General features: G+C 39.4%; 1 protein-coding gene across 1 annotated transcript in view; it reads left to right on the forward strand.

Annotated features, from left to right (window-relative positions):
- prkcaa (protein kinase C, alpha, a) overlaps positions 1 to 27239 on the forward strand; it is a 142496-nt gene that overhangs the window by 25334 nt on the left and 89923 nt on the right. Inside the window, exon 3 of the mRNA XM_030741718.1 lies at positions 21739 to 21821. Coding sequence (XP_030597578.1) covers positions 21739 to 21821 — 83 coding nt within the window. The remainder of the gene's footprint in view (positions 1 to 21738; positions 21822 to 27239) is intronic.

The raw sequence follows: 27239 nt of genomic DNA on the forward strand, positions 1-27239 counted from the left end.
CGCTCTCTGAGTGCTTCTAGTTCACAAATGTTTTCATCAGAGAACTTTTCTACATTGGGCTATTATCCTTCTTCCTGCTCAGACATAGAAAAACCCATGTGTGCCAGGCAGTGGGAGGGGCTTAGGAAAATGCTTTGAGTGTCTGTCAGTATCACTGCTGCAGCAGTAAGCAAACTGACTGGCAGCAGTAGCAGCTTTCTGTGCTATGGAGACTTTATATGAGTTAAATCAATTACTGCTAGTGAAAATATAAATTTCTGACTTCATCCTTCACATATGTATTTCTTGAGTACCAAAGGATGAAGTGAAGTGCCCAAGGACAAATATTTTTTGCTTTGAGATGTGGGCGTTCGATGTGCCAGGCACACTCATTAATCGCATTGGTAGACTCTGATGAGCTGTTTCTATTAAACAGCTTTTCTTTCTGTTTAAAATGTAACTTTAAAATCGGGCAATAAAACAATAAAAGAATTGAATGAAGAAAAACAATGATAAGGAAGGAGAACACAAAGCCAGGAAGTTAAGTCAGCCAATGTTCTTGATGAGACTTTCGGTATGCAGCAGGACCATGAAAACATCTCACTGAGACTAATAAAACAGTTAAGAAGATAAAGAATGTGAAACACTGCTGCTTGTTACAGTATGACTAAAGGAAAAGCTATGAGTGAAATTGCCAAATCCTCATGACACACCAAATTAATCTCATACAGCTCCAGTGCCCTCTCAATGTATAATTCATCCAGCGTGTCAGATATACCTACATTTTTTGGTGTGTGGTCTCCACCTCTATTACAGAACATGTTAGTTTAACATTTCCTCTGAGCTGCTGCAACAGTTTTACTAAAGATCAGTTATTTTTTAAGAAAACATCACAGAGGTTTTAAGTGAGGGATGAGTAAGATTAGGTTCAGTTGTTGGTATTTGCAGTAAATCCACAGGAACTCCTGTCTGGCTTGCTGACTTAGCCTTTCGGGGCAACAGCCAGGTTTTTGGGACTTCCATTTAGGGGATAATAGATATCAGGTTCAAGACTTCCTGTCAAAATAAAACCTGGCCTCATCATCTTATAACTTGCCTACAGATTTTACATTTTTATATGCAGATATCTGTTTAGAGAGTTAGATAAATCAGTGCCTCAGAAGTTAAATGGTGATCTGGACTTCATAAAGTGCTACCAGATCTACCTAATCTGACTTTCTGAAATTAACTAAAGCCATGGCTTGGACGCTGCTCACTCCTTAACACCTCGATCCATTTCCGTGCTGCTGGATTTAGTATCGCTTACGTAATTACCGCTGACATCACAATCACAAACCTATAGTCCGCTGTTTCTCCGTTTACTTTCGTGCTTAACGTGAAGGTTGAACCTTTACTGCCTCAAGGGACATGGTTGGCTGATATGTAACGCAGGAAGGGGCAGTGAAATGGTAGCACAGTAAGGTAGTGGCAATGACTTGTCAGACCTCTCCCTAGGAGTCTTGGCCTCAGAAAATACCTGCTGCACAGTCTGCCTTTTTTATGGCACGTGTCCCATTAGAAATGAACTTTGCTCAGAGAAGTGGTGATAATGGTGTGTAGTTTGTGTGTATTGTGTGTATGTGTGTGTGGGGTATATTTAGGAGGATAGGAAGTTGTACAGGGAATGAACAGGTTGTTAATAGTTATTGTACTGTGAAGAGAAGAAAAATTGCATTTCGTGTTAGTTGTAGGACAGAAAAACTCGACCATCTTAATGAACATATAGTGTTAAACTGAAAAGTTATGATTACTATTTATTTATATTTCTCCCTTGGATCTCCACATTAATGAAAATGCTGGCTGGACAGTTTCATTTTTTGAGCCAGATCTGTTGGCCGGTATGAAATCCAAAAGAGAAAGTAATTTGGATATTTTTCAGCAGGAGATGAAACATGAGGAAAATTAAAATACACCAAAAAAAGATGGAAGCAGGAGGATAAGGGAGGAGAGGATAGAGGGTTTTGACAGATGACCTGATTTCTGTGGCAAACTAAGGTGACAACCAGCATGACTTCATCTGTCACTTTCGCACAGGCTGCTAATTTTAGAATATCATCACCCTCATCTTTCTCCTTCATCCCTTTCCCTGCTGCCCCCCTCCCCGTCACACCATTTAGCACCAGCCACCGCACGCTTCCTTTGTCAGCCGTGACTTGGTGGTGGTAAAGGGTGACACAATCAGCAGTGCTGACTCTGTGTGTGTGTGTGTGTGTGTGTGTGTGTGTGTATGTTTCTGTGTCTGCGTGGTAGACAGTGAGAGAGTGCTTGGCGTGTGAATGGATATGGTGGGCATGGGGTGTGAACTTGCGACCGTTCTAAGTCGCCATTGTGGCACAGATTGTTTACATGCCTTATAGCTCATGTCATATTTTTCGTAAAAATAATAAATCAGACGTGAATCAGCGAGAATCGGCTCAGTCACTTCGCAGACTGTGAATGTCTTCTGCTTGTGTTTTGTGCGCACATGAATCGATGCAAAACAAGTGTGTGCGAATGTGTTTGTGAAGCTTTGCTGAGTGTTTGCTGTCGACAGTGAATGAATGATTTGTTCCTTTGATGAACTCCTTTCACGCCATTCTGATGTGCTCTGTGTCATGCTAACAGATTTCTTTGTACACTGTACGTACTTTAAGTGCGAAGAATTTTCTTCTAATGGCACGAAGAGTTGCTACATAATTTTCAGAATCTGGAGCTTGAAAAGACCATTTTGAGTACATAATTAGCAAATCAGCCAGTCAGTCAAAAAAAAAGAAAAATATTTTCCACCACAACAAAACAGGCTTAGAAATGTCATTAGACTAAGTGCCTTAGGTAATGTTAAAGGGGACTTGTTATGCTTATTTATGCTTCATTTGAACCAATAAGAAACAGATGAAATGGTAACAATTATAATGGTCAATTTCGGAGGTCAGTTATCAGAGATGAATTTCTGCCTCCAAATTTCTTCTACTTCCAATTACCAGTTTGGTTGGATCCAGAATTTCAAATAGGATACATCTTACATACTGTAACACTCTTAAAATTATAGTTAAGTCATTTTTTTAATGAAAGCTTTATTTTTGCCTGCATATTTTCAGTGTTTGGTTCAGTGTTTTGGATTTTCTGAAAAACATGAAAAAAATGACTAGGGTATTATTTTAAGAGGTGATGGTATGCAAAGTACAGTGCAAAAATTTTGCCCACATTCAAAACAACTTAATTCCAATTTGCGATGCATGTCGATGACTGTGTCACGCTACTCTATCATGTGATTAATCTGCCTTTAATGTCAGCCACTTATCCAGGTATTATGGCATTTGGCAGCTGGCTGTTATGAAGATGAACTGGAACACGCCCATTTCCTGACATGTAATCACTCAGTGTTTCCTTGACACCAATTTCCTTCTTCCTGCTCTCCCATTATTGGTTGTTATTTTCTGCCACAGGAAGTTATAAGCCGCGATAGATAGACATGGGGAAGATTCACGCACGCACACATTCTCACACAAACAGGGATCAAATTCCACAGCTCGTCCATCATCTGCTCTGAAGTGACATGTCTCAAATGTGCCCAAGTTGGCAGACCTTAACGCAATCTGTTGGGCACTAAAAGTTACCAAGTTAACATTTCTTACCCCCTTTCCATCTGTCGGTGTTTACTTCTTAGCTCCAGTGGTCTTCATTTAAATGGAATAAAATTGATATCAGATTGAAAAAATTGCTAAAGCTATTGTACTGTATCTTACAATATATTAGGTCTGCTTATAAATTGTATTGAAATATGAACACCTTTAGCTGATAAGTACAGGCCTATATTCAATTGTGACACTTGAGTCTTCTTAAAGAGAAAAAAAACTTACACATGCTTTCCCAGGACTAGGACAACCCTAAGCAAACATTAGTCCAGGGCTGTTTGCATTGAAGGCACCTCAGTCATATGACCTTGTTATTTGCATCAATAGACCTGCTTTCCTTACTCTACCTCACGTTTGCAACGTTGTCAAAGGATGTGGTTGATTTCAGCAGCACACTGTGAGGCAGTCTCTTCATAGCTGTGCTCTCTTTGCCTATGTGGGCTAATGCGATTTCTCAAAACCACAGAGTAACTGTCAGCTCTTGCTGCCTTGGCATTCGGTGCATGCTGCTGTGACAGTGAAGTATGAAGCCCTCGCAACAGGCGTTGTTCCGTCCTCGTGTTAACAAGTATGCAGAGATGCTGGAGCTAAACGTACTGTCAGAGTGGGAGAACTGAGGTGGAGAATGTGAAAACAAGAAAAAGAGAAAAAAATCATTTTGAGTGAACAAGAAGAAATTAGGGAATATAAGAAAGGGAAAAAAAAAAAAAAAAGTCCAGTTATGTAAGTGGCAGTAATGCTGTAGTGATATCTTGGAGCACTTCCAGCTCTGTGGTGCACACCTCCCCGCATATTCACACACACCCACCCACATAGACCCACTCAGTGGATGGCTGTGGAGAGTAATGTCCTGTTTGTGTCTATACTGTAGAAACCACAATGAGCAGTTTCTCTGGCCAGCTGACCACAGCTGAGGGAGCCGAAGCAACAGAGGAAATACAGTCTGAAGTAGAGAACCAAAGGCTGACGCAGGTCTTTGTAATTACGTTTGTGATGGCAAGTTTTACATTTGTCTCCACCTTCTCCCCTTCTCCTTTTTCTATTACCAAATTTAACCACAGGGGTCATTAAAGTTTTATCGTAATTCTCATCAGTCATGCCTAGCTATTATTTTCACCTGTTCTACAGTTTTTCTTTTTGCACTGCAGTATGCGCCACATCACGTCCCATCGTTTCTCTTTTTAACGATTCTTTCGTATCCTTCCCATATACTTTACAATGCTCCCTTCATCTCAGCCCTTTCTTTTAGAGGTCAAGGAGTCTGTTCAGCTACTCTTATCTAACCTGCATTCATGCTGCCTTTTATTCTTTGCTCACCCTGCCAGCTTCAGGTTATGGGTCCATCTCCCTGCTCTAATCTTTCCATCCATGTTAGTGGGGTTTAAAATTGTGTCACAACAACTGTGACAAGCAAAAGGAAAGGCAGTAAGAGGCTAGCCCTTTGACCATTATACAAACATGACATGTGGAACACTTCTGCTTATTTATGAGGTGCTATATATAAGCATTTTATTTTAAAAATTTTGGCACTGCCTTTTTTTGTTTCCCAGTGTTCTTTTAACTGCCTCTCCTGTACGTCATTCATCAAACTCCTAATCATCCACCTCGGACTGCAGGAAGTGGAGAAGTCGTCCATGTGCTGTTACTAGAGATGCGCCGATCGAACGGCCGGGAACTGGAATTGGCCAATTTTCAGTGTGCTTGGGTCTGACTGATGAGCGGCCAGTCAGGCTCACGTATGTCTGACAACAAACCGGTCCGTTTCATGCATGCGCAACACTCAATTGCACACTCCATTAGTGAATTCTTCACTGCGAGCGAGGAAGAAGAGGAAGTTTGCCAAAGTAACCTGTGGGTGGACCACCATGAAAACATTTGGAGCAACAAACCTAATCAGACACTTTAATCCCCTTCACCCAGCGGAACGTGGGCATTTTAAAGAAACTAACAAAGGAAAAGTGGCTAAAGCTAAAGCTATCCAAAACTCAGAGCCTGCCACAAGCCAGCAGCTTTGCGATGAGCCTCGGTATGAGCAGTGAAAAGACCAGCTACAGAATTATGGAAATAGGGTAAAAAAAGGGCAAATTTGTATTATTTCTACCTCTTTCCAGTAGCCGAGCAGTTTGAGAGTTGTTTAACTGAGAAAAGATTCTGTAACTTACTGCAGTTTGGGGGAAAATGTAAAATTTAATGATGAAAATAATATCTTGTATTGAAGAAAAGCAGACTTTTGCTTATGTTGTCAGTTAAAGTTCTTAAAAAGAAAACTGGAATCTGCAAAAATCAGGTCACACACACAAAAACATTAAAATCTCCCAAGAAAATTGTGATCGGTGTATCTCTAGCTGTTACGCTAAGCTCAGGAGGCCTACCACCCCCAATGGCACCTTACACCTCAACAAGAAGCCAAAGGGGAAAAAACAGTTAAACTAAAAAAGAAAATATTTTATTTGCATTTTTTAAAATAATTTTGAACCTTTGTTTTATTTGATTGGAGCAGAAGCCACTTTCTTGTTTTTAAATTGTCTTTAAAAAAAAAAAAAAGGAACAAAAAGGCCCCTCCCCAGCCTAAAACAGTCAACCTAGGGGAAATACCTGCTTGATAAAGGTTGTGAGATGAATCGGGCTGCCTGCCACCACACCCAGTAATCTCCTATGATTATTTATAGCTTCTGCAATGATAGACCCCTGGAAGGATGGAGAGTATTAAACCATTGTGCATCAGTGGTTCTGTGTAGAAGGGTGTTATTGTGTTTTCCTTGATGTATACAGCCTGCATCTTTGGGTGTGTGCTGTTATTTCCTGGTTCTGCTTTAGCTTGGCTAAAAACAAACACACAGCAGTACGACCAAAACATTAAAAGAAATGCACAAGTTAAAAAAGACAAAGACCACTAGAATAAAATTCCCACTCTTCCCATGACTAACATTAGGCTTTGTACAGTACATTAGTCTAGACTACTGTGTAGTTAAATGTCAGTCTGGCTCATCATTCCCATGAGTGGGAATGCATCATCTCTCAAGGTAGTGGGGGTTACACATGGTGGGCAAATTACTAGCAGTGTGCACACAGGCAGAGTGCACACAAAAAAACACCCCCACACACACAAGCACAAATATGCATGTGCTTCATAGCAGCTCCTATGAAAAGAGAATAATTCACGTGAGAAGTTTAGCTTCTTGTTTACCTAGTGCCTAGTTTAAACAGCCGGGCTGTTAAATTTATCATTATCAAGCCTAAACTCATAGGCCATGCTATCACACCTGTGAGTTATTTTGTGTTCTGGCTTTGGCTGTGAGAAATGAAGCGTTGTCAGGCTTTCTTCAGGTGCTGGAATTAATGAATTCCCAGAATGTTGCCAATAAAAAAAAAAGATTTTTCTCTGAAATTGTGTCATAGTGTTTTCCATTTATTAGCCTGATCTGTCACTTTGTAAAATTTATATCTTAGAGCAACACCCAGAGTTGCAGGGAAATTATCAGAGATCGATGTATTTGGCTCCATCTGGTGCCGTAATTCATCTGGAAAAGATCTACTCCGTATGAAGCATCGACAGCGCTGTCTGTGACGATCCGAGTAATGGCAGAAATGTCAGCGCTCACTCCTGGCTACCCATCTCAAGGTTCATCTGCGTTGCTCAAACTTTTGCCATTAAATCAATAGTGGGGAGGTAGTTTCCTTTAGTATTCAGAGGAATATATTGGACTTGTTTTTCAGAAGTACATCCATCATTCAGGTGGATTCAACTCAAAAGTCGTAGCAGTTACTCTGTGCCGCCTGTTCAAAGGCCTTAACACTGAGGGGGTCACTTTGTTGATAGCGCAGTTGTTGATAATCATGTTGTGTTCTGCTGGATAACTAATTGCAATGCCAGAGTTGTGGCATTTCCGTGAAATAACACAGTCAAACATTTTCTATATTTTAATTTTGCCATTTTCTCCAAGGAATTGCCATCTCACGGTCTCACGGTCCTTTCCTGAGACACACTCACTGTATTTTTTTATATTCTTGAGGACACATACCAAGAAAGGCCCTGTTATTTTCAGAACAGATAGAGGGTTTGGCTCAGGTGTGACTTGCATTTTCTTCATTGAATACTGTAGATTTTGTTCTTCTGCACAATAGATCAGTCAGCACATCCAGCCTTTTTTGTGAGGCAGTTTTAAAAGCATGCCCCCCCTCCGCATTTGAACCTGTTGCTGTCACATGTAATTAGGGATCTGTGAGAGTTGATTAGGTGCTTTTAAACTGTCTGCCACTGAGTTCTTACTGTCTGACCTCACAATTGCAGGTTGGATTTCAGCCTCAAGAATTTGTCTAGAGGATTTTTTTTTTTAAAGAGTTTTGTGTGCGTGAGGTTAGCCGTTTGCAGATCCACAACACTATAGAAGGATTACAGTAATATCTCTCTCACTCTATATGCTGTTTGCCTTACTGGACCATTCCAACTGCTTCTTGGCTATAATTGCACAAAACAGACACAAGCTGACTAAGATGGCCAGATAAATAGGAAGTCCTGATTCTTATATATCTCCCACCCCAGCACACTGTTAATATTAACTCAGTACCAAAAGTGAACATGGAACCACAGAGGAATATAATTCTAAATTAATATCGACTGCTGAGAAGAAAACACGAGCACTAAGAACAGATTCCAGCATTATTACTCTCAACACTCTTCTAGGGGTTTTGGAGGAAGTAAAAGGAATGCCGTGCAGTCTAGAAGTAATACTCAAATACAGCATAAATAATGTATATGAACAGCATATAATAGATATGAATATAACAGGAGTGAAGGTGCAGGAATTTATTACAACCATCAGAAATAGACCATTCTTACACACTAATCCTTATCTAACAATATACACATGAAACCAAAGAGGAAAACGTCATAATAAAAGCCATTTAAAATGACGCAGATTAATCTTTATTAAAATGTTCTCCTTGCCCTTTGCAGAAATAGCTGCATTTCTTTCCACCAGTCATTGCTGTATTAATACCCTGATTTTCGTCTGTAGGGTAAAATCCTTAAACTGTTACTTAAAATGTCACTGTACATTTTATTGTACAGTGACATTTTAGCACCTTAAAAGTGTATTTTCCTGCAACACAGACCTGTCTTCTGGATGCAGAGGTGTCCCTCTGTGTCACTCTACTGAGGCGTTGCCCATTATAGGTATAAATGTCAGTGCACAGCAGTGAACTATTGATGCAGAAAAAAAAAAAAGGATTCCTTTATCATGAAGCCTAAAGATGTGTATCAGTGTTATGGCTAAAAACATGCACTGATCCCTTTGTTTAATGATAATCTAATCCTGGATAAAAATATGCCATTCCCAGCTCCTTGTTTCCTGATGCATAATGAGACAGTTTTACAAAACAAAAAGATTGTATTGACATCAAGCATAATCAAATTTAGGCTGGCATTTCAGCCAGATGCTAGTTGTTAATTGTTTAATTGTAGAATTTTAGAACTAGTTGTTGCATTACTGTGAAATGTCACATTTTTCACTGTCAGTGCTGTGTCTTTTAAATATGACAAAAAAAAGTGTTTTTATTTTTTAAATAAATAAACATTTTTTTTTTTTACTGCAAGTAGAGGCGTCAGTTATTGCCTTCCAGAGATGTGTTTTCCTTGCCCTGCAGAGAGTTTACAGGATATGCTTTGGATTAGGCCAGCCTTTTCAAAATCCCATTAAGAGCCTACCCTATCAGTTACTTCAAATCTCAGCCAGGGCAAGACTGCACGTGAGTTCACTCACTGTCAACAGTGTCTTTGTTGAAGTATTTTTCCAGCAACATTTTTGATTTAGTTATTAAGGATCCACGACCCATAAATTCCAACATAATTAACAACTAACTGTTAATTATGTTGATGTCTGCCAAGTGCATATATCTCCATAGTATGGACTATGTGATGAGATAATTTTGAGGTGTGTGCAGTTTCTTACAGTATTTGTAAAAGTATGTTTTTTCCAGCTGGTTAACTGTCAACAAATATGGTTACTATAGTCTTACATAATCTACATCTTGCAGTCAAAGTCAGCAGAGATTAAATGTTGGGGTATGGAATCAAATTCTTTCAAATATGAGATGTCACAAACAAATTACTGTTTGTGCTCGGCAGTGCATTAGAAACACTGTCTAAATAAAAGCCAGCTGTGTCTCCCCTTGTATTAGCTCAGGGCTTGGAGCAGGAAGCTGTGCCCAACTTTCTGAGTCTACTGGGAGGAGAGCTAGGTTGCTATAAAATCTTCTTCTTGAGAAGAACTACAGGAATTTGTGTTTAAATGGGCATTCTTTGAAATGCTTTGGGCCTTTAGTAATGTAGAACAATGTGAGTCATTTCAGCCACACAGGAAGAGTGCTGTGCATGAAGAGGTTTTAACTTTGATTATGGGTTAAACTGAAGGAATTGTTATTTTTTCCCTGTAGTCTGGTTGCATAAGCAACTGTGTGACTGTGCATGTGTGTGTGCATGTGTGTGTGTGTGTGTGTGTGTGTGTGTGTGTGTGTGTGTGTGTGTGCTCAAAAAAGCATTGTTTTTAATCTTTCATACCTGATATAAATGATGACATGTTTGAAAATTCCATATCCTTAGTTTAAAGTGCAGGATTTCATCAGCATATTAGTACTGATCATACTGTAAGTAAAGCACGATGAGTAAAATGCACTTCAAAACTGGTGAAATGGCCCTTTAATGTCTGTAAAGAAGAACTCAGCAGGCACTGACTCGATGTCCCTTTTTATTCTTCAGTAAGATTCTTCTGGATTTGCTATCTTCTGTTATGGGTAGCACTTTTCTTTCTTTCTTTTTTTTCTTTCTTTTAGTTGTTTGGCTTGTTGGTTCACTCTTTATTTTCAAGACCAGGAAAGTGCATTCTGAACTTTTTCCAAAGTTTTAATTGTGCCTTAGAGAAAATAAAACAGCAACCAGCTCTGTTGCATATAGATTTAAGTGGAACTCCACACTTGCAAATTGAGCTTATTTTCATACTGATTTGCTGCCCAAGATGATCTTTATTATGTCTTATTCTTTTTGCAACACCATTAGCTGTATTGAGTGATTTATTTTAAAGCCCAAAAGCATTGCTCTTCAAAACGAACCAGCCATGTGTGAAAAGACTTTCTTTACATCAGAGGAGTCAGTGAAGCATTTATCAAAGGCCAGTTAGCAGAGAACAGTAGCATCTTGAGAAGAATCCCAAGTATGTCTTACATGCACACGCGCGTGCACACACACACACACACACACACACACACACACACACACACACACACACACACACACACACACACACACACACACACACACACACACACACACACACACAGATATATAAACACAGACTGTGGCAAAACTGTAAGTGCAGTAGAGATTTACCCTTAGCTGAGCTGAAACAAGTGCATATAGATAACAGAAACCTTTCCTTGCTTATGTTATGACTTAATGATGTTTTCCTGTTGTGTCGATAGAGCTGGTCCTGTCTAAATTCCCCACTTGCCCTGCAGGCGGTCTTTGTTCTCCTCCAAGCTCCAAGTGGCCTGGAAGAGTGAGGGTCCTGTGTAGTATCTTAGCTATTTCTAGGAATGTGCTCTTCTCGACAGAGATCTTGGATGTTGTTCCTGGAGTCTGCTCAGTTTGGGGGTCACTGCCCCAAGATTTCCGATTATCCTGGGGACCACTGTTAATTTCACCTTCCATATCCTCTCTAGTTGTTCTGTCCACCCTTGGTATTTCTCTAGCTTGTGTTCCTTCTTCTTGATGTTATTATCACTACAGCCTTCTTACTCTGTTTGTCCACCACTCATACGTCTGGTTGGTTAGCCATCACCAGTTTGTCCCTTTGTATCTAGAAGTTCCACAGGATCTTATCTCGGTCATTCACCTTTGAGGGCGTTTTCCAGTTTGATCTCCCAGGTCATACTCGGCATAGCTCTGCCTGTATACTATGGTGGTTGTGGCATTCCGTGAATGTCCGGCCTGCTAGCATCTTGCACCCTGCTGTTATGTCTCAGGAGTATCTCTGCACAGCCTGCACCTGGGGTCCTGCTTGCTGTGGTAGACCCCAGCCTCTATCAATCTTGTGCTCAGATCTTGTTCCTGTGCCTAGAACTATACTGAGGTTGCTGGACTTTCTGGATCATGTACACATTTGGCTTCTTTTTTGTGTGACAGAGCTTTAACCTGCATTTGTGGATGGCACGGCAAACTGTGTTCATAGACGGTGATTTCTGGATGTGTAAAATGTTTCAAAGTAAGACTTTTGTATTTTTGTAATCTTCGACTGTGAATAAATAATTAAGATTTATGAGTTTTGCAAATCATTGCATTCTGCTTTCATTTACATCTTGAATAGTGTCCCAACATTTTTGGAATTAGAGTTGTACATAACGATTATGTAATAGTATTTACCGTGAGTTGAATCACACACAAACCCTTATGAGTATATATATATATATATATGCAATAGGTACAGTACATGTAATATATTAAGTAAATCTGTGTTATACACGCTAACTTAATTTATGCCACCATAGTTGTGTATTATAAGGAAGACACTTAAAATGCAGTCCATGGTCATTGTGCTGGACTGTTACTTCTTTGACCAGTTTATACATAACTAATGTCCCAGTTCTGGGGCTTTATGCATAATACAGTCGATTACAATTGGTATTTCAAATGAGCTGGAGGCCAGGGTACAACTTTACCTTCTCAGTACAACCTTGTTTAGTTTCATATAAAACAAACCTGATGATCATTCGGGCAGGGCCCTGTTTACCTTCAAACTGTATAACCACCATATTGACTTTTACCAGTTATGTGTAAAGTGAAAACATCACATGATAATTAGGTGTGCTGTCAAGACGTGTGACTGCCAAGCAGTGTACTAGGTTTAAGGGTTAATATGTTTGCAGAAATACTGCTTCCTTGCAATGCCTGGTGATTCACAACATCAGCAGCTGCCTAACGAACACAAACTGCAGTTTTATTTGACTTCTATTATTTACATCCTTGAGTGGCTTTTCCATCTGTTTAGTTCATGTGATAAATGATCAGCAATTAATATACTGTCACAGATATGAGATGGTCATGTAATGTTTACTGCCTCTCACGGCAACAATTAAAGGAGCCTTTGAATGAGCTGAGACTGAGTGAAGGAAGCAATCAGAATGGGTTCTGTAGTAAGCTTGTACAATGGGCCTCGTGCTTTTTGACTCCAGTGTTTTCAAAAATTATTGCTTACAAAGCTGTTTTAAAGGAAAGGGTAATTAAGCTATATTCCACTGCTACTGCTTATGGTCTTTACAAGACACACTCTGAAATTATTATTTTTATAAAAACATGCTACTGTTCCATAGTATGCAATAATATGTGGGTTATTGTGGTCCCTCTGAACCACCATGCCCTTAAATTACCTTGTTGACAGTAAGTATTGAACTAACATACAGTATTCAGTTAACATCTGATTCTTAAAGCCATCCATTTTTTTTAACCACTTATCAGATTCATGTTTTGGGGGAACTGGAGTCTGTCCCAGCTGTTATTGAGTAAGAACTGGTGTATACCCTGGACAGTCTATCACAGGGTAAACACACAGAGACAGACAGGCATTCGCACTCTCATTCAGACCTGCGCCTAATTTAGAATCACTGATTAACTTAACAAGCATGTCATTGTGTGAAGAAAGCTGGAACACCCAAAGAGAACCCAGACATGCACAGAGAAAACATGCAAACTCCAGCTTTCAGTTTTTAATTTCTTTTTTAATTTTAAGCTGCTCTGTGAAGGGATGCACAGACATCGTGACATATAAGTCAGATTGCATTTGCTGTTGTAAGTTGTTATTTATCTGTTGTGCCATATCAATTTTACACTGCCTAATGTTCAAAAACTGTATAATGAAGAGCAGAAAGACTTTTAAACAGGTCTGTTATTTGTTACAAAGAAGATCTCTGAGTTTCCTTGGAACAAAAGGGAAAATGGATCACAGCACTGAAATAAATCAGCCAAGTGATCATTGGCATATAATATTTCTATTGACCCTGAATTTTACAGTTGGTGCATCTTGTTGTGTGTTACAGCAGAGTTATGAGCTATGGCTTTCAGTCCTATTTGTAGTTACGTTGCAATATTTACTTCAAACAGTGAAAAATGTGTAAGAACTTGTCTGTATGAACTTGTATTTCACTGACAGTCAGTAGAGTATGCAGTTAGAACTCAAAGGTCAAAACAGATGTGCAAGATAAAATATGTGAGTAGTCACTGACGTGGCCATACATTCACATTAAATGCAGTTTACTTTGCTGTACAAATCACTGTAAAGTTTATTGATTTATCATTGGATGGCATTAAAAGAATTAGAAAGGGATTTTGATCAGTGTCACTAATCCACAGTAGCTCTCTTAAAAGGTAGAAAGAGTGGCGATCTGTCCCTCATTGATGGATCTGCTGTGGCTTGTATGACAGTGAATCACAATGCTGCCGAGTGTAATACAAACAGTTAGATGATGATGAATACAGTCATGTGGAGCAGTATGGATGGTGTTGATGGTGAAGGAGCCACTTAAGTGTTGTTGACGTTTACCATCACTTTATCATCCACCCTGCAGTAGCTATTTAGGTTGCCACCACTTCAGGTAACAATATTGCTACATGGCTAATTGATTACTATGGTCAGAAAAATTCAAATGAAATGATAATTCACGATATCTATACAAAAAAAAAAAAAAATAGAGAAGAAGAAAAAAGCAATACTGCCATGCAAGTTATTTTGTGTTTTGGCTTTTTAAATAATTTTTTTTTTTTTTTAGGGAAATGTATGAATGTGAAGAGGTGGCAAGAAGTCAGACTGTACAAAAGTAAAACAAATTACCATAATTTGGACGTGATTTTATCTGTATTATTAATAGGGATGCGCCGATCCGATATTCAGTATCGGTATCGGTCCGATACTGGCCTAAATTACTGGATCAGATATCGGAAAAAAATAAAAAAAATGTAATCCGATACATTAAATAACGTTTTGCTCACATTAGCTGCATTACAGGGCTCAGCCGTCTTCTTCTTCTTGTGGGTTTGCGGTTGACCAAACCAGCTTAGAGCTGCATTACCGCCACCTACTGGAATGGAGTGGGGGATCAGGAGTTAGAAAACAACCCCCTCAGATCCTCCGTCGCTGCGACGGATTCCCTTTGACACTGAGCGATCATCGCTGACATGTTTTTCCGCCTCCACCGCTCTCTGCCTTGTTTGTGTGTTGTGCTCGCTGTGCTGAGAATCAGCTGTTATTTTTTTCTCTACTTCAGCTCCCGGACATACTGCTAGCGAGCGCAGCTATTAGCACTATTGACCGTCCGGTACCGGAAGAACCCCTTCCCCGTCAAAATATTTTTGATACTTTAATCCCTGATTTGTGACTAAATATAGACCTGCAGTAGAAACGTATTTAGGAGAATCCTTGTAAATATAAAGCATTACAAGACTGCGCTCACGCAGCCCCTAGTTTTTCACATGAACACTGATGACGCAACAGCAGCAGTCAGCTGATTTACGTGTAGTCTGTCTGCACAAGCGGAAAGAGGCGGAGCCGGCGCGCTCAGATGGAGCAAAAGGAAATGTTTTTCTAGTGTCCAAAAGAAGCCTTTTCGTCCCTGTAACCTCCATTAAACCTTTACTGGGAAACAGCTGGAGGTCCTGCATCAACCACCTGATCAGTAAGTGAAGAAAAGAGAACTTTGTAGCTGCTCCATCCACCCTGTTTGTTTCACACAGGGAAAAACTGCAGTATGGAAGTTAAAATATGCAGATGAACTGTTAATATGAAAAAAAGTATTTCTTATCCAGTTACTTGGGTAATCAATGTAAATAGAATACACAATTGCTAAAATAATCGATAGTTGCAGCCCTAATGAAATTTGCAACATGCCATAAGCATCACCTTCTCACACAGAAGCAACAGGATTCAGGTGATAGTTACTGTTGTAAGTAAGTACAATTTATTTATATAGCGTTTTTCACAGACAGAAAAGCGCTGTACAATAATTAAAACACAATACCCCCCCCCCCCCCCCCCCCCCCCCCCCCCCCCCCCCCCCAGAAAACACTATGTTAAAAACATAATAACATTACCATATTAAAAGAAAAAGAATTAAAAATAAAGTCAGAAACCAGAAAGCCTGGTTAAACAGAAAAGTTTTCAACTATTTTTTAAATGACGCCACAGAGTCAGCTAAATGGAGCTGGAGTGGTGAACAGTTCCAGAGCTTTGGTGCCACTGCCTAAAAAGCTCTGCCCACCCTGGTCCTTAGTCTTGTATGTGGGACAACTAAAAGACTTTGATTTTGTTGTGTGAGAGACTGTTGACTTCTTTTTTTTTTCTTTTTTTTTTTTAATGTTTTTAAATGCCTGGATCAATTTTAAATATCGGATTTATATCGGTATCGGCCGATATCCAAATGTAAACTATCGGTATCGTTATCGGACATAAAAAAGTGGTATCATGCCATCCCTAATTATTAATATGTCATTTAATTTTTAAATAGAGTGGATATCTTCAGAACACGTATGTCATGTCAGGGTTTTTTACTCCGTGAGTCACATTTTAGTTTTGCTGGTGTTTTCTTGAAGTTGTTGTACGCTGAGGTTTGTTTTGAGTATAAAACTGTGACCTTGAAAGGATGACCCAGTTTTCTGCTGGACTTCTATTACACAGATATATTAGTTTTAAAGTGTACTGATGCTGTACTGTCCTTTTGTTGTTGTGCCATGTTGGGATCAGCCTTCCAGTTGGTACATAAAAATATACGGTACACTAGCTCATTGGAAGAAAATATCTTTAAGTGCAGTACTGATTTTATTTATTTTTTATTTTACATGTTTCTATTTGTAAACAATAATGCAGTCCTAGAATTTCCCCTATCACACATATCCATGTGGTAACTTATGCTGTTCCACGCTCACAAGAATAAAACATTGCTGGCAGAGACACCGTATTTTTGGGAATTATTTTTAGATGAAAATATAAGTTCCTGCCAAGTTAGGTTTAATCTTATATAAACTAAGAATGAGTCATTTTTTCCTTACTTTTGATGAACAAGGGACAATATTTGTCAGCTGTACTTCCTTACCCATTACTTAATGCCTGTTGGTCCATGTGAGAGCTTTCCATTCTCTAGTGGCAACATTATGGAAGCATATTGCTCAGTGTTTTAGCCAGACATCTGAACAGTCAAACTGAGAGGAAAGGCATGTGTAATTATATCACACGGTGAATAAAAGCTCAGTCCAAGTTATTTTAATCTATACTGTTTTGTCTCTTTCAGGTGTAAATTGTTCCTTTTTAATTCTTTTTCTGGTTCACCATTTCATTGTCACTGAGTGATTGTTTGGAGATAGTAGTGAAAGTAATTCATTTGTTCAGATGGGGAGAAAAATGTAGAAGAATAGAAATAATAAATCCTTTCCAGTCTTGGAAGAGAGGTTTCTGTCAAGACCACCAGTGGGCTGCATGGTCTCTTGATAGTTAGATGTAAAAGCGACTCTTACTTTGTTTTAGCAAGTTGCCTTGGAATTAAATTACATCCAGATACCCAAAAACCTGTGAATTAAATCATTGCCTTCTTCTCATTTCCTGCCTGTATTCACAAAAACTTCAGGAAATTGCTGCCTCTGAACTCGTGACCTGAAAACGATTTGGAATAAATTGATTTTCCAGAGTGGGAGTGGGAGCATATCTCAGTTATGCTATCTTTTGGGAAAAAAAAAAAAAAAAGGTTTTGATTTACAAACCCTGATTACACTCACTTAAGGAATGAATAATCCTTTCCAGACAGTGAGGAAATTTTTAGGTCAAAGGCAGACAAAACTCTGCAGTTTTAACAAGCATCTTCGAGGATTTAGAGATGTCTCAGGTGGCATTCCTTAACTTAACAGACTATGAGCCTTAATTGCTTAATAATAAACTCCCAAAAGATTCTGTTTTAATCTCAATTTTTAGCAGCAGTTTATTATCAAAACTGACTACCCTGTCACTACATTTGACAGTTTTCCTTATTGCAGTGTTATATGGTAGTTGTGATATAGTTAAATGCAGTGGTTGCCCATTTGGATTACCCTTGTGTAAACAACTTGCAATATTTATCCCCTGTACTTACTTACCCACTTACATAATGCTTATCCATCCCTGTGAGACCTTTTAGTAAGTATCAAGCTATCTTGGTGCCTTTCTCTGGAGACAAGCCTCAATAGTGGCATCAGAAATGATGCATGTGATAAACCTCTAAGTGCTGTTTCATTTCAGAACAGTGCCACTGGGAAAACTGATCAGAAGCAGCCCTACTCTAATAAGAATGCCACATGATACTGAGTTTTAACCTCCTTAATCTTTGCCTCGTCTCTGCTAAACTAATTGCCTGTCAGTCCACCTCTATAGCTCAAATTTACACCTTCTTCTTTTGTTTTACCTTTATCTCACCACCCATACCCAATTCCACAAATCTCAGGAGACAGGAACTGGTTTGTATTTTACGGAAAACAATTTTCTTTGCCAGGAAAAAAAGAAAGAAAGAAAGAAAGAAAGAAGTCAAATTGGTCAATTTGAGCGGACCAATTTAACTTTGGCGAGTTTACTGATGCAGGAATCCAAAAAAAGCAAAGCAGGAACACCTCATGAGGCATCACTGCGCAGTGCCAAAATAGAGCGGGCGAAGCCTACCAGCACATATGTTTTACATTTTCTTTGGAGTACAAATTAAAATGAAACACAACAACAGCAAGAAGAAGAAGAATGAAATGCTTGCAAAATATAACTGCTGTTTTCAGCTGGAGATGGTGAAGAACTCATTGCTGGTAACTTAAGCTTTTTGAAAGGGTGCTTTTTAACCCAAGCCATAATCTTTTTTTCTAACCCTAAACTAAGTTTTAATAAAACACAAGCCTGGTATTGGGAGTAATTACTATAACATTCTGTGGCCATTTGGTCTTCATAGAGTGAACTTAAGGGACTCAGTCCTATCAGCTATTTACCTCAGGATGAATTATGGAGATACTAAATCACTGACCTGTGTGGTTTGTGGGTTGGCCAAGGTGTGAGTTATGGGTCATGGTTTCATGTTGGTTATTGACTGCACTGACTGATAGCTCATAGGAGACATGAGGGGGCAGAAGGTGTCAAGTTGTGGTAGTGTGATATATCAGTGTGCGGGGTGGCTTTATTGATTTGCCATCATTAAAGTACATGTGTATACTAGCATGTTTGTAGCATAACACTTCCTTTATTGTTTAGTACAGTGTATACAGAAGAGTATCTGAGTATAGTTTATTTCTACAGATCTAGTCAGAGCTATAGCACATATTCATTTTAGCAATACCTGTTGTATTGTCATGGGTAGAGAAAGTGATTTGTGACCACATTACTCTATTCAAAACCGGTTTCACCTGTATCTAGGCAGAAATCCAAACAAAACTCTTGGTATTGACTCAAGCTGTCTGTGACACTGTTTGATCTAGGTGTCTGCCACACGCATTGCAAATTTCCACTAGGAAAATTCCATATGAAATGTAATGACAGATATTGTGGTCTGGCTTTATGGAGAGTGACAATCCAGAATGCTGGAAGCTATTTTATTTTGCAAACAGACAAGCTAATATACTGTGTATGCAGAAAAGACAGAAATAACATAGCAAGTTTAAAAAGTTGAGCTGTTGTCACAGCCTTCCTGTCGGTGGCGTCTGTTTCACAAAAACTTTAACATGGGCCATAACTTGAGAACGATGTGACCTGCAATGTTCAAATTCACGCCATAGATGCATACTGTTCAAGCTAACTTCAAGCAAACTTCACACACTGGTTCACTGACTTTGCTATAATAGCACTTTGGACCCCCAAAGTCCAAAGTCCCCCCCTCATAAATCCAAAGCAACCAAGCGTTGGTACCGCGGTGCTCTTGTTATACATGGTCCCCATTTCCAGAGGCTCAAAAGTAATTGGACGATCAACTGACAAGCTAGTTAGATAAAAGATCTGGAGTGGATTGCAAGTATTAAACTTACATTTTGTATCTTTTTACTGGAGATACCTTTGGGTAGATGAAACCAAGATTGGGTTGTACCAGAATGATGGGAAGAGAAAAGTATGGAGAAGGAGAAAAACAGCTTTGGTCCAAAACATAACAAATTATCTGTCAACTAGGGTGGAGGTAGTGGCACGAGGTCGCTAGTGTTTATTGTAATGGGACTCCTGATAGAAGCAGCAGGATGTGTACAGGGCTTTACTCTGTGGTCAGATTCAGCCTAGTGCTACAAACTGATTGAACAGTGCTTCACAGTGCAAATGGATACTGACCCAAAGCAAACTGCAAAAGCAGCCCAGGAGTTTCTGATGGCAAAGGCAGACAGAGCATGCTTTTCAGTTGCTGAAGACAAAACTGAAAACAGAGAGAGAGAGAGAGAGAGACACAAATAAGCAGCAACTAAAAATTTTTAATATTATATTAATAAAGGTGTAGCAGAGAATCTCAAGGGAGGAAACACAGCATTTGTTGATGTCCATGACATCTTGACTTAAAGCATTAAGACACTCCTTATATTTACAATTGTTAGTTTGTCCAATTACTTTTGAGCCTCTAAAAATGGAGGGCTGTGTATAAAAGTGGCTGCAATTCTGAAACAGTTAATGAAGTACTAAACCCCTTGAATTAAAGCTGAAAGTTTGCACTTCAATCACACAATGATTTAAAACCTACTGAAGTGGTGTACAGAGAAATAGAGAATTACAAAATTTTTCCTTTCGAGAATTAGGATTTATGGCCAATAATGATTTTAGTTGAGACAGTGTTGAGTTACGAAAGATGGTACAGTTTTTTTGACTGCCTAAATTATCTTACATGTTGTTTGAATGGCAAAAACTCGAGCTGCTGTTTATTGAAGGAATTGTAGCTAGGCAATTGCTCCTCAGCAAGTAGAGACTGGTTGCATGCTGTGTTGTGTACTACAATACATCACAGCACCTTTGTTTGAATGCTCAGCTATGGGGATGATCGCCGCCCATTTTTTCAACACTCAATTATGTGTTCTTTTGTTTAATATGAATGTAATTAAATAACGAGAGGTGACCTCTGCATGTTCACGAGTGAGAGAGGATGCACATTACTTTGCTGAACAGCTGAAACATTAGTGGGAAAAAGTGAAACTGGAAAACACGCAATGTCTCTGAAAATGCATCACATCATTGATTTCACATAAATCACTAATGGAGTCTGCTCAGGGATTCTCAGTGCTAAGTGAAGACTATTCAAAACCAGCAATTCAAATGCTTTCATCTCATTCTGCACGCAGTAGCCTTGAAAATATTAAGTACTAGGAAGAAAAGGAGTGGCTGTCTTCCATATGAAAAGGAGTGAGGAGCAGAAATAATGTCTATCTCGACATGTATAGACGTAATATACAGTTTTTGTCAATTATGCTGGCCAGTTCACACAATTAGCCCCTCCCCAGCCTGTCTCATTTTGGTGTTAGCCAATTTCTAAGCGCTAGTAAAAGGCGCCGCTCGCCACGTTGAGTCGGGCGCTTACTTGGCTGTGTACTACATTGCACTCAGTGACCTGGCTCTTATACCAAGAGAGTTACTCTTTGTGCTCTGACAGTGTGTAGGCAGATATGTTCAAGTGTGTAGATCTGGATGTGTGTTCTGTGGATACATGTTAAGCAGTTTAGTAAGTAAGTCTGTGAATCTGTTTGTCTTCAGTGTGCATATTAGAGTGTGAGTGTGTGTATTTGGTATCTGCCTTAGCTCCCGTCATATCAGTGAGGAGGTGGCACTGTACTGTCCAATAAGAGCAGTCAGCCTGCAGGCAGGACTGGCCATCTGGACACATGATAGGGAGCCTAGCCCAGACATCAGTCTTTCTTCAGTCCCTCTTAGTATTATCAGAGCTCTATCTCTTTCTGCTGTCTATGCAGCAGTTGACAATAAAACACTGTATTTTAACCATGTCACTCTTTCTCTTCTCTTTCTCTGTCTGTTCCCATCTCTGTATTTCCAAATCTCTCTCTCCATCTCTTCCTTTCTTCCAACTCTCTTCATTCTGTTTTCTTTCCCTACAGTTTGCTGTTTTGTGGTCCACAAGAGGTGCCATGAATTTGTCACGTTCTCCTGCCCAGGGGCAGATAAGGGGCCCGATACAGACGTAAGTAACCAAAGCCCAGCTGTTGCCTCTTACATGTTTGTTGATGAGGAAGTGTTTTTCTTGTCATTAAACTGAAGCACATGGCACCAATATGCAGTTGTGCCAAACATACCTCCCTTTTTTCTGAACAGTGTTGCCCTTTCACTGCTCTGGTGCTTCCACGTTTCCTTATCAGTTATAAATTAGCAGTCTGTAATGAAAAATGAAAATGAAATTGACATTTCTTCTGGCAAGCCTTAGTGTCCAAACACCTTGATCCACAAAGAGAATATTGCTCCAGATGTTTTATAAAAATAAATCAATAAAATCAGCCTTCTATAGAGCAATCTTGATGACCACATACATAAATATTGATCTCAAAGATGGAACACTGTTCTAGTGTCTCTTCTAGTACCTGTCTGTTTCCGCTACAGAGAAATAAACTCAAAACATGCCAGAGAAATGCCCCCCCACAGTGTACCAGATTCTCTCATGATAAGGGTTTTATTTATACCCACGAATGTGTCACCACTTTTTATATAGATTACATTAATAAAAGAATCGTACGGTTATCTGAAGAAAGCCATTCAAACTTTAAGTTCACTTGACTCAATACTGAATCACTACAGCAGCAGGTGGCTAATTCAATTTATTCATTGTCTGTGTTACAGTTGAATAACTGGTTGCCATCTTTAATAAAAGTGACTGAAGTATTTCTCTCGCTGCTTTCCTCTCCTAAAACCCTTAAGGGAAACTTTACTTTAGATTATTATCTCTCTGAAATAGTTCTGTGTACCAGACTTTGATACTTTTATGGCACCAGCTGATTTGCACCAGTATTTACAAATGAATTGCCCTTTGATACCAGCATTACCCAATAAATGTCATCAGCATCAGTGAGCCAAAAAGGTTTGTCAAACCTGGCCTTACGCGAACACAACATGAAAGGCTTGTATGTGTGTGTTGTTGTGTACTTAGTAGGGATAAAACATAAGAAACTATCAAGTAAGGCTCTGTTTCATTAGGCTTGATGACTATACACAGATACACTCATCAGCCACTTCATTAGGGACACATTGCTAGTACTGGGTTTGACCCCTTTTTGCCTCCAGAACTGCCTTAATTCTTTGTGGCATAGATTCAACAAGGTGCTGGAAATATTCCTCAGAGATTTGGGTCCATTTTGACATTGCTGCAGATTTGCTGACTGTACGTCCATGATGTGCCTTTTCCATTTGAACACGTGCCGATGGTGCTGTTTTGGATTGAGAGCTGGTGAATGTGGAGGCCATTTGAGTACAGGAAACTCATTGCCATGTTCAAGAAGCCAGTTTGAGATGATTTGAACTCTGTGACATGGCACGTTATCCTGCTAAAGGCAGCCGTCAGAAAATGAGTACGCTGAGGTCATAAAGAGATGGTCATTAACAGTACTCAGGTAGGCTATACTATTTAAACAATGCTCACTTGGTACTAAGGGGCTCCAAGTGTGCCAAGAAAATATCCCCCACACCATTAGACCACCACTTGGCTGAACCATTGATACAAGACAGGATGGACCCATGCTTTCATGTTGTTTACACCAAATTCTGACCCTACCATCTGAATGTTGAAACAGAAATCAAGACTCACTAGACCAGGCAGAGTTTTTACAGTATTCTTTTGTCCAACTTTGGCTAAAGCAGGTGGTCTTCTGCTGCTTTAGCCCACCTGCTTCGAGTTGTGCTTTCAGAAATGGTATTCTGCGTACCTTGGTAGTGGTTACTCGAGTCCCTGCTGCCTTCATATCAGCTCCAAGCAGTCTGGCCATTCTCCTCTGACCTCTGACATCAACAAGGCAGAGAAATGCTGCTCACTGGATATTTTCTCTTTTCAGACCATTCTCTGTAAACCTGAGAGGTGGTTACATGGGAAAAACCCAGCAGCTTTGCCAAGCTTTGCCGTGCCAAGTTCAGAGTATTTAAATCACCTTTCTTCCGTATTCTGATGGTCATTTGGACCATGTCAATACACCTAAATGAGTTGCTGCCATGTGATTGGCTGATTGGATATTTGAAGTACCTAATGAAGTGGCCTCCTAGTGTATTTACAAGAGCTTTACAAAGAGGACAATTTTTCATTTAAAACATTTTTTTTAAAATTAATAATACAATTAGTAATACAAAATGCCATGTGTTAACTATGTATCAAAAGCAGTATTGCGCATAATTAAAACCAATTCAATCTCCAAACCTTTTTGAAAAATATGTTGTGACTTTGTATCATCCTTTATTCTCAGAAGAATTACAGAGTTGATATGTAAATAATTCTAGAACCGAGTTCAGAGACAAGCCAACTGGCATATAAATGTTGCATTAATGATGACTTGGTCTTGATGTAGTTCAGAGACAGATGGGAAATGTAGGATTGGTGGCTGTAATCAACAAACCTACATCTGTCTTGGCAAAGCCAGGATATGTACAGAGTTGTCGCAGGTGTTTGCCTGCAGCTGTCAAAATGAATCGTGGCTGAAAAGAATCTATAAATCTATGAATGATGCTCTTGTATTAGTTTTGTTTCTTGACGTTATTAAATGATGTGGCATTTGTTCTTAAAGCTCTTGTTGAAATGGTTTTCTGCCTGGTAATTTTGTTATTATTAAATTAAAGAGCTTTAGTTATAATAGAAGTTTCTTTTAAAATTCAGTTTTAATTGGACCATCAAAAATTTGAGATGACTATCAGCTCTTTTATGACACATTTATGAGGTCTCCTGTTGGCCTCTTAATCAGCTTCTAGTATTAACTATCTGCCATCAGCCACTGCCTGCTTGCTTGCGCGTGAAACTCTATTTACATACCTGCTTGCCTACTGGACATTCATAGCCTCTCAGTGTAACAGCCACATGGCCTGGCTTCTGTAACTAGAGATATGTCACAGTGTCATTCAAGAGCATCAACTCATACTCTTTAAATAGAGCACTCCATGGATCATATTGAAGCTGTAACTTTATGAAATCGTCTCAGGGTAAATCTTGGTTCAAGCAGGGATTGTGTTCAGAGCAGTGACATTAGATTCATCTACATCTGACTTTGCTGAGCTGTGTGTTTCAGTGGCCCAATTAACTGTATTAACTGATGAGATCTTAATTAGTCGATTAAGACACATCTTAATTGATGTAAAACATTTTCCTTGAAATTTCTTTACCAAATCATGAGCATTTAGCATTTGACTTTTCCGTAATTGCCACAATATTTGTCACTCTTGTTTCTCCTGCTCTTAAGGGTAATCTAAAAAATATTGTATACTTACCTAACAGAACAGAACAGTTCCTAATAGGGGACCTAATATACAGAAATCCACACCAATAAAATAAGGTTTTGCATAGCACCGTGGTTCTAAATTATTCAGATTCTTTTGTTCATGCAGTGAGTGCGTGAGCTTGTAATTCTACAATATCAGGAAGCACATGACCACCACAGACCAGATCCTTTAAAAATGCATGCTGTCTTTTCCCTTATCAAAATATTTGGTGCTTCTTTTTAATATACATTTCTGTGCACTTACAGTAGCACTACTGTTGCCAGGGGCAACCACACATATTACATGGCTTTCTGCCTCCCGGGCGTGCAATCCAGGAAGGCAATAACTCCCATAGCCAGCAAATATCCTGAAGATCTGCAGTATCTAGGCTACCTGCATTTTATGACTCATGTCTGTGTTTTATAACGCCCTTCCTGGAAGAAACAAAGTAGGCACCACGGTGCTAAACTTGTTCTTTTCACTAGCAAACCCGTAAGTGTTTAGCCTTGGATTGATGGGGCAGTATAGCCATTAATACATTCCTCACAGCATCAGCTGCAGGGTGTTGTTATGGCAGGCCGCAGATAAGGATATATTTACCATTAGCCATTCAGGTAATCTGCTACAGTATAGCCAGTGGTATAATATGAGATTGAGTTTGAGAGTTCTGTCTTTAAAGAAATAACCAGAACTCAATTCATCTACCAGTTTGAAAGGGGTTAGCTAAACAAAATTTCATGTCATTTCACAGGCTTACTGTGCAAATGACTAAATTAGTCTCAAGCTGATACTCAGTTTGATTGGGATTTGGGTCTGCTGGACAACACAGTACACCTCCATAGGTCAAGGGCTCATGTGCTGATAGATCACAGTGTTTAGTTGGAAAGGATGGCGGCGTACATAATGTTAGATATGTGATTTTTACCTTCTGGTTGATTGGTGTATAATATACAAATAGAAGCTGATGAGGTATCATTTGTGGGCAAAGTCCAGGCTAGTATAATAAGACAGATTAAAGCACTTAGTTTAACTAAATGTTTCAGTTTGACTGACAGGTGTAATTTTACCAGCAGCTCAAGTAATTTTGTTGCCTTACAAGACGAGACCATCAATAATGCAAGCGCTCTTCGTTTCACTGCAGGGGCTCAGTACCAGTTGAAACTGAGAGGTCTGATGTTGCTGCATCATTGATACCTCCTTAAACAGTGCAACACATATGACCCAGGGCAATCTGTAAATCTTTTTGCACTGATTGCCCTTCTTCTTACCTACACAGACACATACAGATACACACAGACATATACATACACACACACCTAGCCCCTTGGGGTAGTTCAGTGCACAGATAGCTGTGACAGAGTAACATAGTTAGGCTGCAGCACAGTGCCCTTTATGTCTCATTTGCTTTGAAACAGACAGAACTGACCTGAGGGTTGCATGACAGCCTGGCAGAGGCTTTTTCTTTTTTCTTTTACCCTTCATTTTACCCTGAATCAGTTGTCCCACGAGAGTTCAGGGGGAATACATGTGCATGGTATACCCCCGTGTCACTTTTAACCACCATAGCTGTATAAAAAAATAAAAGATATCACAAGCTTGAAATCACACAAAAAACCAACAACAACAAGAAAAAACATGTAGCCATTAGGTGTTCGTTTAACATGACTAAAAGGCAGATCACGCAGGAGAAGATGGTTTTAGGCGAATCAAGTGGGTTGGTGAAAAGAGGTGTTCTGGTTACAAGGCTTGGGACACACAATGTCTCATTACAAGGACTCTGCTTGGGAATTGAAAACAAGATTAAACTGGAGTGGAGCTAAATTACATCATCTGTGCCACAGGCATCTTGGGTTGTCACAGGCAATGGAGCCTTTCATCTGTATTTTTAGTCCATTTCCTTCCAGCAAGGGTGCTGGTCATCTCTTTTAGACAGGCCTGTTCTGGCCCAGCAGTTGCCATTTCACCATTCAGCCAGCGACTGGTGCAAAGCCATGCATCCATTATAAATTCACTTAAACACGTCCCTAAGTGGCCAAGAGGGGGAAACTGTTGCCTAAAGGCAAGCTTGTGACAGAAAGGGTGCAAGAATCCAAGCTGGCAGAATGAAAAGTATTTGAAAGTTTAAAAAGTACATCTGTTCTTTCGTCTTTCAAGCAAG

Source organism: Archocentrus centrarchus, chromosome 1 (assembly GCF_007364275.1).
Source record: "Archocentrus centrarchus isolate MPI-CPG fArcCen1 chromosome 1, fArcCen1, whole genome shotgun sequence".
Taxonomy (NCBI): Eukaryota; Metazoa; Chordata; class Actinopteri; order Cichliformes; family Cichlidae; genus Archocentrus; species Archocentrus centrarchus.